Source organism: Arvicola amphibius, chromosome 4 (assembly GCF_903992535.2).
Source record: "Arvicola amphibius chromosome 4, mArvAmp1.2, whole genome shotgun sequence".
Lineage (NCBI taxonomy): Eukaryota > Metazoa > Chordata > Mammalia > Rodentia > Cricetidae > Arvicola > Arvicola amphibius.
In genome coordinates this window covers 40,423,936-40,433,661 of record NC_052050.1, presented here as the reverse complement: position 1 = coordinate 40,433,661, position 9,726 = coordinate 40,423,936, and the positions used below count along the sequence as shown (strand labels likewise).

General features: G+C 48.4%; 1 protein-coding gene across 1 annotated transcript; it reads left to right on the top strand.

Annotated features, from left to right (window-relative positions):
* The first annotated feature begins 3,363 nt into the window (after window positions 1-3,363).
* Window positions 3,364-8,167, top strand: Spaca3 (sperm acrosome associated 3). Its single transcript, XM_038329063.1, has 4 exons — window positions 3,364-3,617; window positions 4,330-4,488; window positions 4,837-4,915; window positions 8,101-8,167. The coding sequence occupies exons 1-4, from the start codon at window positions 3,431-3,433 to the stop codon at window positions 8,165-8,167; spliced, it is 492 nt and encodes a 163-aa protein (XP_038184991.1). The 5' UTR covers window positions 3,364-3,430.
* The last annotated feature ends 1,559 nt before the right edge of the window (window positions 8,168-9,726 follow it).

Genomic DNA, 9,726 nt, shown 5'->3' with positions numbered 1-9,726 from the left:
ACATCTATTACAATCCCGTGTGGAGATAAAGTTACTCTGCTTGTCTAGGGAGATGGTGCCCGACAGGAAAGCCTGACTGGGGATTCACTTTGGTTGTGACTCATCTTTGAAGCGTTGAGAGGAGCTATCTGTGCAGAGGCAAAGAGATATCCACCCAAAGAGTGAACCATGTGGTATCACCAGAATGAAAGGTCGCGAGTGAGGGATGAGCCAGCTTTACTGCGCCATGGAGGGGCCTCTGGACCATGTTGGGAGCAGTGACGGGGGAGCTGCTTAAGAGCGCTGCATGACCAGGCTTTGCATGTCGGTCCATTCTGGCTAATGTCATGGGTGTAGGAGGTCTGGAAGAGGTCTGTCACGAGCATAAGAAAGCCACGGGGGAAGACAGGGTGGTGGTTTGCACTTAAGGGAAGATTGTGACTTTGGAAGGAAGGATCAATAGGGTGTTGGCATTGATTGATTGGCTCTGGGTAGATAAAGGGCATAGGTTGGAAAAGTAAAGGACAACATCCATGTTTCTAGGATATTTGGGGAATCAGGTGCTCTGTGGTGGAGCAGAACAAAACGAAGAAGGGCAGAATTTGGTGGCAACATTATTTCTCTTCGGTGAGTTTAGTTTGAGAAGACTGTGGAGTATTAACAAAAGGTGTCCAGGGGTCAGCTCCTTCTCAGTTCTTAGAAAAGGTGCAGTAGAAGGCCCTGTGGTTGATGTCACACCAGGGGTGTCCTAGGCCTTCCTGATGTGGAAGAGAGAAGGGTTCAAGATAGAAACAGCTGAAAAACATCTCAGCACCTAAGACATGAGCAGATATGGGTTATGCAGTGGAGAAGAAGAAAGCCACTGTGGGAGGAGGAAGCCTGGATGAAGGGAACGTCAGAGGAACCAGCAAAACTCTGATTTCAACAGGGAAGTGGCTGGCAGGTGGAATGTCCTCGAGGGCGCCTGTGAGGCTAGCCAGCAGAGGCGTTCTGTGGGCGGGGAAGGGAAGCTATGACTCCAGATTAGCAAACAGGGAGGAGAGAGGTGTGGCGGTATATACCTGTAATCCCCAACAACTCACGAGGCCAAGGCTGGAAGATTGCGAGTTGAAAGTCAGCCTGGGCAATTGGCAAGATTTTGTTTCAAAAGAAAATGGACAGGGGGACCAAGGGACTGGTGATATAGGACAGTGGCGGGGTACTTCCATGGCGTGCTAAAGACCTTGGATCTGATCTCTAATACTAGGAAAGAGAAAAAGAAAAACAAAAGGAAAAGAAGACAAAACGAAGGGACAGGGAGACAGTGGTAATTTTTCTCTCAGAAATTTGGATGAGAAGAGCAGAAAAGAGAGACCAGTACAGACAAGGATGAGAAACAAGTGGAGACATTTAGAACTGGGGCCCTAACCCGGGGCATCTGCACTGGGCATCATGAGAAAGAGCAGACAGAGATGAGTGTCGTGGGTACTGGGAGAGAAGGCATGCCTGACAGAGCGTGGCTGCGAAGGAAAGAACTGCGCTCAGAGCAAAGAGGGACGTGGGGGATGTGCTACTGGACCCTGTCACATGGAGAGCCAGTGGCCCAGAGGGGAGACAGGCCAACATCTCCAGATGCCCCTTATGAGAATTCTGGGAGGCAGGGAATATTCATGAAGATTGGGGTTACATCAGAAATCACCATTTCCCCAGAGCCCGATCCAGGCAACCTGATGTTTTAATAATGACCTAGTGATGGCCTCTTCTTATCTTTGAGGGCAAGTTGTTCCAGGCATGAAGGTCATGTCCTGAGAAGGAGGAAGGAAACCAGGAATAAAGCAAGATGGTACCATGAGTACCGTCTTCCACATTGACCTTGTCCTTACTCCCAAGGACTGGTGACAGGGTGGGAGTTCCTAATGAGTTTGAAGGTGTGATGGGACTGAGGCAGGAAGAAGGAAAATAATCCTGCTTTTCTTGGTGTCGTAAGGAGTGAGGTCATCTGGGAGCTGAGAAGTGGGATGCTTGAGGGCAGTAATGAGGGGTTTGAAGCCCTTTTGATGGAACAAAGAGAAAGATGATCAAAGACAAGCATCCGCATAGATGCTAGTTCACAACGGAAACAACGGCAAGGCTGTTCTTAATGCCAAGAGCCAGTATCTTTACACTCATTTTTCTCTCTTATTCTTTCAGCCATCTTCTGAGGCAAGTACTATTAATTTACCCCATCTTATAAATGAAGAAAAAGAAGCTTGGAGAGTATCCTAAGCTTAAGACATAGAAAGGAGCAGAGGTGGACTTCGAACTCACGTGTGAAACTATGCCCGTAAACACTTCATCGTCCTTCACACGTAGGGTGGGAGGTTGGGAAAAAAAAGAATACCTTATGCTTTTAATTTTTCAGTGAGCAGAGTAAGCATACAAAGCAGTAGGTTCCCTTGTGGCATTTTTATACACACTTAGTTTGGGTTGCTCCTCCCCATCTCTCCCATCTCCCTGTTGCCCCATCCCAGGTTAGATGCTTCTTCCACCTCTAATATTTCCTATTCCATTTTCTTTTTAAAACAATTTAAACATTTTAAATTGTGTGTGTGTGTGTGTGTGTGTCTATGTGTCCGTGAATTCTGGTGCCTGTGGAGGCCTAAGAAGGGCATCAGATATTCCGGGGTTGGGGTTACAGTGACTGTGAATTTCTTGCTATGGATGCTGGGAACCAAATTCAGGCCCTCTATAAGAGCATTGCATGCTCTTAACTGCTGCGCCATCTCTCCAGCCCCCATCCCATTCCACCTTAATAACACACAAAGCACACCTATTTTGGAGATTGTGTAAGTATGTTTTGACTGTGGGCAGAGTTCGTGGGAGATGGGGGTCGATGTGTTTGCGGGTGCGGTCAGGGGGAGAGTTGAGCAGAAGGCTGCAGACGTGGGGAAGTAAGAACTGATTAGATGAGGAGTAGCAAGGTCACAGAGTGGCAAAGACAGTGGCATTGAAGGCCATTGGGTCTGAGGACCAGCAGTGGCCGATGTCCCCATCACATGGGAATCTGCCCACAGAGCCAAGTGAAGAGAGTTGAGCACTTGGGATGGGTAAGTCTCAGGGAGCGTTTGCAAGGTGAGGATATAGAAGGGATGGATGGTCAAGAGGGAGACTTCAGCGCTGCTCGGGATCTGTGTGTGGGAGGAGTGCCTTCCACCTGAGAGGGCTCCGTGATGTGACCTGAGGGACCTGATTCTGGGATGGGCTGGGAGGGAGATCCCTAGAGTGGGGCTTCAGGAACCTTGTCCAAGGCTTCAGGAGCATGTCTGGTGTCCCATCGGGATGGAGCCTTGTCTTTCATCTGCCTTTTCTCTCCTTTCCCAATGCGCACTCAAACCCTACCCTTCTTTTCTTCTTCCAAGGGGCAGCTGTCTGGACCCTTGGCTGGTGAACTGTCTGCCATCCCACAGTTCAGCCCCCCTCTACCTTCCACTGCATGGAAACTAGGAGCCGGGCTCCCAGAAGACAGATGTGTCCGCCTGGGATCACTTGGCTGGCCCTGGTCTATCTGCTCAGCTGCCTGCTTGCCTCTAGCAAGGCCAAGGTCTTCAGTCGTTGTGAGCTGGCCAAAGAGCTGCATAACTTCGGGCTGGATGGCTATCGCGGATATAACCTGGCTGATTGTGAGACCCCCTTCTCCCTCCGCTCATTCCCTTGTCTGTCTTTCCTCCTACTCATTTAAAGGCCTTGGAGGAGGCATTCTGAGTTTAATCTTTCTTGGTAAAACCAGAAGCTAATGAGGTGGACAGCACCCACTTTCTGAGTTAACTTCATCCAAGGCAAGCAGCAGGCAAGCAGATTAGAACCATCCCTGCTGCTAGCCAGGAAGTCAAAGGAACCAGCAGCTTTGTAGGTTACACTTCATCTTGATCATGAGGAACAAATACACCTGCTGAAACTTAGATGGTGAATTGAGCAAACCAATAATATTGCCGACTAGAGGCACTTTCAGGAGACTGTAAAGCCCAGTCACATCTAGATTCATCTTGTCTCTGGTCCTGCCCCCCTTTGTAGAGCTTGCTTGTGTCTTCCTAATCTTGCTTCTAAATGTTTAGCTCTTCTAAATCCATTCAACAAATGCAGCCAACTTTTCTATATACCGCACAGTGAGAGAGTAGGAAGATTGACAGTCCTGACCCTTGCTTTGAGATAATTGTATATAATTTTGGGGCAGTCATTTTGACTTCTAGACTGATCCATCTGCAAAGTAGATGGGAGGAGACCTGTTGCTGGCTCCATGGCGTCGAGGGAGCCAGTGTCTAGGAATTTATCTGTGAACCCTTTGTCTGTGGTGGCCCAAGAACCTGACCTCAGAGCTGTGTCTGTCCCTTGTAGGGGTCTGCCTCGCTTACTACACAAGTGGCTTCAATACAGCTGCTGTGGACCATGAAGCTGACGGAAGCACCAACAATGGCATTTTCCAGATCAACAGCCGGAAGTGGTGCAAGACTCTCACCCCGAATGGCCCCAACTTTTGCCAGCTATACTGCACTGGTGTGCTAGCCTCTTTTTCGTAGTTTAGTTTTCTTTCCCTGTCTTTGTCTCTGGGTAGAGATCCCCCAGGAGATGGATAAGGGTCAAGTGGGGATGGAAGGCCTGCTATGAATCCAATTTGGGGTCTAGGCTGAGAGATGGTCTTAGAGCTACAGGGATAGAGGGAAGATTGTGGGAGAGAAGGGTAGGGTGACATCTTCAGAGACAGGGGAGTGGTGTTTCCAGAGATGCAGAAGTGGTGTGTGTGTGTGTGTGTGTGTGTGTGTGTGTGTGTGTGAGAGAGAGAGAGAGAGAGAGAGAGCACCCCATTCTCTGCCCCCTCATTGTGCTTCTCCCCTCTCATCCCAGATTTGTTAAACCAAGATCTCAAGGATTCTGTCATCTGTGTCATGAAGATAGTTCAAGAGCCCCAGGGTCTGGGCTACTGGTAAGTAACTCCCACTGGAATTGTGGGAGTTGTAGTCAGAACTGGAGGGTAACATTAGGGAACTGACCTTCCATAAGTATCCACTTTATCCTAGGCAACACATTTCTTTGACTTTATGAACCAAACCTCACAACCGGTGTTGGAAATTATGAGACTCCAGATAATTCCAGATGACACAATTAGGGAGGATAGCTTTGGCAATCACATGACCACACATCTCAGGCCAAATTTTATATAAAAACTCAAGGTGTATAGTAGAGGGTAGATGAGGTTCTTTGCTTGGATCATGGGTAGTGCTCTGGAACCTTCCTCTTCCAGTTGTTTTTTTTTTTTTTACCTACTTCCAGAAACATGTTCTTTGAAGTCTCCTCACAATGGTGAGGTTGTCTGAGCATCGCATTGGGCTCTGACCTAGATGACTGGTTGATACAACCTGTGTCAGATGCTTCACAGTTGCCCAAACTCTGTTGATGTGTGTTTCCCACCGGAATCTCCAACCTCCGCTCTACTCTTGCTTATGAAGGAGAAACCAGAAGGGCAGGGAAGAATCTGGGAATGGTGAACCACTCCAGGGGTGGGGAACACCCAGACCGTGGACAGATATAGCAGCTAATGAGGCCAAGGAAAGAACATTAGGAGACCTTGGAGCAGAAGAAAGGAGGAGAAAATAAAGATTGGGAAGGATTGGTGGATCTGTTGGATGCTCTTTTAGGAATCTAGGTGAGACATAGGATTTGGAGAGGGACAGGTGCACCAGGGATGGATACAAGAGAGAGAGATATAAGGGGCAGGAAGGGATTCAGGAGTATGTGAGATATGATCTGAGAGAAAGAGGAGACTGTATATGACTGAATCTTTTTGTTTTTGCTTTTTTGAGACAGGGTTTCTCTGTGTAGCTTTGGAGCCTGTCCTGGAACTTGCTCTGTAGTCCAGGCTGGCCTCGAACTCAAAGGGATCCACCTACCTCTGCCTCCCTAGTGCTGAGATTAAAGGCGTGCGCCACCACCCACCGTTTGGCAAATGACTGAATCTTGAGATATTCCAGAAACATTACTTGAAATGGACATTGCTTTGTTGGTCTGAGAATAGTTAAAACACTAAGAAGTGAGTTTGGGGTAAGGCCAGCTCTGTAGGACACAGAGCGTGTTTATAAAACCAGGAAGGGACAAGGCCAGCTCAGGTGTTATTCCAAGAGCTTGCAGCCTTGGTACCCTTACTGCAGAATTGAAGACCTGGTCCTAAGAGGTGAAACCAAAGAACACCTCTGTCACACACTTGGAGTAAATTCCTGGCATGAGTGACTCTTGAGTGTCTGAGGCTAATTGGAAGAAGTGGGTCCAGAAGGTCCAGAGCTGTCCATTCCTGTCCACTCCCATGCACTGGGGATGCAAGGCTGTCCATTCCTGTCTACTCACATGCACTAGGGATGCAAGGCTGTCCATTCCTGTCCACTCACATGCACTGGAGATGCAAGGCTGTCTGTCATTCCTGTCCACTCACATGCACTGGGGATGTAAGGCTGTCCATTCCTGTCCACTCACATGCTCTGGGGATGCAAGGCTGTCCATTCCTATCTACTCACGTGCACTGGGGATGCAAGGCTGTCCATTCCTGTCCACTCACATGCAGCACTGGAGATACATGGCTATCCATTCCTGTCTACTCACGTGCACTGGGGATGCAGGTATGCAAGGTCCAGGTAGGTGCTGAGCTTCAGAGATAGTTGAGACCTGTCTGTGTCCTCAAGCATCTTATAGTCTAATGCAATAGACAATCAACCTGTCTTGATTGTCAGTTGTTTAGAAGCCTTTCCGATGCACTATTGATCACTGGACTCTTTGACATTGACATCACAATGGACACTAGTTTTCACACCTTGGGATTCCAGAGAACTTTGTGCTCTAGGACCCTATGTTTTTTCTTATCTTCCTCAAGATAGCAGATGTGACAGCACTGGGAAGACAGGTAAGCCCATGAGAATTACTTGCCATGCAAGAGTGAAGACCCGAGTTGGGTCCCTAGAAGATACATTTAAAAGCTGGTCATTTGGCATTTGTAATCCCATCATAGAGAGGTAGAGACAGATTTTTGAGGCTCGCTAGCCAACCAGCCTAGCTTAATTAGTAAGTTAGTTCCAGGTTCAGGGAGAGACCCTGTCTCTAAAAAAGACAAGGTGAACACTTCCTGAGAAATGACACTCTAGGTTGACATCTAGCCTAACACCACACACACACACACACACACACACACACACACCACACACACACACACACACACACACACACACCACACACACACACACAACACACACACACACACACACACACACACACACGAGAGAAGGGGGGGAATGGTCCCCAAAGAGGAGTATAGTAGTCAATCATGGAAAGACCTAGACTGGCAATCAAGACACGCTGCGTGTGCATGCAGCCATGTACCCTGGGTGGGTAAGTGTACATCACAGCCCAAGTTTTTCCTTGGGAAAATAGGGGAAATAATATTGACCCAATCGACCACTAGGCCATCTGGGGACAGGAGGAACAAAGTTATATGGGGATGAAGGGTATGGTGGTCTGTAGACTGTGAAGGGCTCTACACATACACGGTGGTCTCACTGCCCCCAGAAGCATTTGCGTGTAGGAAAGGAACTTTGTGCCTAGGCTCCAGATTCCAGCTCCTAGCCCTTTGACGGGGACATGGGTAAGCTTGAGCATACTAGTTTGTATCTTCAATGGTAAAATAAGGCAGCTAGATACTGACTTTTAACAGCTATTCTCTTTCTTAAAAACCACCTCCTCTAGGTTAGCTCAGCTTATTTGTTGCTTCCCATCTTCCTAGTCCCTTGCTCAGCCTCAGCAACCTTGCTTCTCTTCAGTTTAGAGTCCGGTACCTTTCCTGCTTTCTGAATAGCACCGAGGGATGATGTTAATGTGGATTGTGTGTGTGTGTGTGGGGGGGAGTAGAGACAGGGTTTCTCCACGTAGCTGTGGTGGTCTAGGCTGACTGTGTGTGTGTGTGGGGGGGGGGGGTTAGAGACAGGTTTTCTCCACGTAGCTGTGGTGGTCTAGGCTGGCCTCAAGCACACAGAGCCAGCCTCTGCCTCCTGATCGCTGGGATTAAAGGTGTGCACCACCACCACCTGGCTGCTAGTGCGGATTCTTTTCCTCCTTGTTTTCTACCCACAGGGAGGCCTGGAGGCATCACTGCCAGGGCAAGGACCTCAGTGACTGGGTGGATGGCTGTGACTTCTAAGATCCTCTCTGGATGGACCAAGCCACACACCGCTGACTGGGAAGTGTGGTTTTGTTCCTGTCACAGGCTTGGGAAGACAAGCCAACTAATAAAAGTCTAATTTGATGTGTAAGATGTTCCCAGCTTCCTGCAGGTCTGCAGGTACTCAGCTGGAGCCAGAGCCTCCTCTTGTCGTCTCATCTCACATGCTCACCTGGGCTTGGTTTCAGGTGGACTCCAAAATGCCCATCACGAAAGGGGATAAGGTCAGTACCTACCTTCCCCATATCTGACAGAGTTTGGGTTTAGAGTCACCGTACTTAGCAAAAAGCCAAACCAGAGCAAAAATAGGGTTAATTTGGACTTAAATTTGGATTTCAGCTACACGAGTAACTTTAATGTGCATGTATAATTCAAATATTGTATGGCTCATACTAATACTGAAGAGCCTACTTGTGTATATGAAATTCGAATTTAATTGGGAGCTTCTGTATTTTTACCTGGCAAACCTAGAAAAGTCTGGTGTTGGGAACCTCTGGCATATTTGGAAAGATCCTTGGAGCCGCTTACTTTCTGCAGTTCTGGTTGTAGCTGTAGCCACCATAGCCTTAACTCTGGTGTCTCCTCATATCCCATGGTCATGAGGTCATGCAGAGTGACCGTAGGTGAAGAGCCACAGGGGTGTGTCCCGTCCCTAAGTTCTGTCCAGTGTCAATGTCGTAGGTGTCGTTGTTGTGTGTGTGTGTGTGTGTGTGTGTGTGTGTGTGTGTCTTGCTCTTTAGTGCCCTCTAGAGGCAGGAGATTCAAGTGGCACTGTTAATAGCTGGTTACTTCTTGGAAGAGGAAGTCATAAGGCTCTACCTGCCCTTAGGAGGCTGGAAGATGGAGTGGAGCTTGCCAGTGGGTTTAGAGGGCAGCAAAATGCAGAGTGCCTTTTCCAGTATGTGGAAAGTTCTAAGGAAGGCAGCACTGCCCTCACTGACAGGGACCTGTCTCAGGTACTAGGGACATCTGTATTTAAAGGAGCAAGGCAGACAGTCTTGAGATGGCTAGATTGGCAGTTGTCATAGTTAGGGCGGCTATTGTGAGGAAGAACCATGACCAAAAGCAGCTTGGGGAGGGAATGGTTTATTGGGCTTACACTTATCATTGTTCATCACTGAAGGAAGCCAGGACAGGAACTCAGGCAAGGCAGGAGCTGATGTGGAGGCCATGGGTGGGGTGATGTTTACTGGCTTACTCCTCACGGCTTGCTCAGCCTGCTTTCTTATAGAACCCAGTACCACTGTCCTGCCCACAAAGGGCTTGGACCTCCTACATCCATCACTAATTTTTTTAAAAAAATGCTCTACAAGCTTGCCCATAGCCCAGTCTTTTTTTTTTTTATTTTTATTTTTTTGGTTTTTCGAGACAGGGTTTCTCTGCAGCTTTTAGAGCCTGTCCTAGAGCTAGCTTTTGTAGACCAGGCTGGTCTCGAACTCACAGAGATCCGCCTGCCTCTGCCTCCCGAGTGCTGGGATTAAAGGCGTGCGCCACCACCGCCCGGCCCCACAGCCCATTCTTAAGGAGGCATTTTCTCA

Excerpts from the sequence above, each read along its gene's own strand:
- Spaca3 (XM_038329063.1), top strand. The coding sequence starts at position 3,431 with ATGGAAACTAGGAGCCGGGCTCCCAGAAGACAGATGTGTCCGCCTGGG. Across the intron at positions 3,618-4,329 it reads CGGATATAACCTGGCTGATT|GGGTCTGCCTCGCTTACTAC; the intron begins GTGAGACCCCCT and ends TGTCCCTTGTAG. Across the intron at positions 4,916-8,100 it reads CCCCAGGGTCTGGGCTACTG|GGAGGCCTGGAGGCATCACT; the intron begins GTAAGTAACTCC and ends TTCTACCCACAG.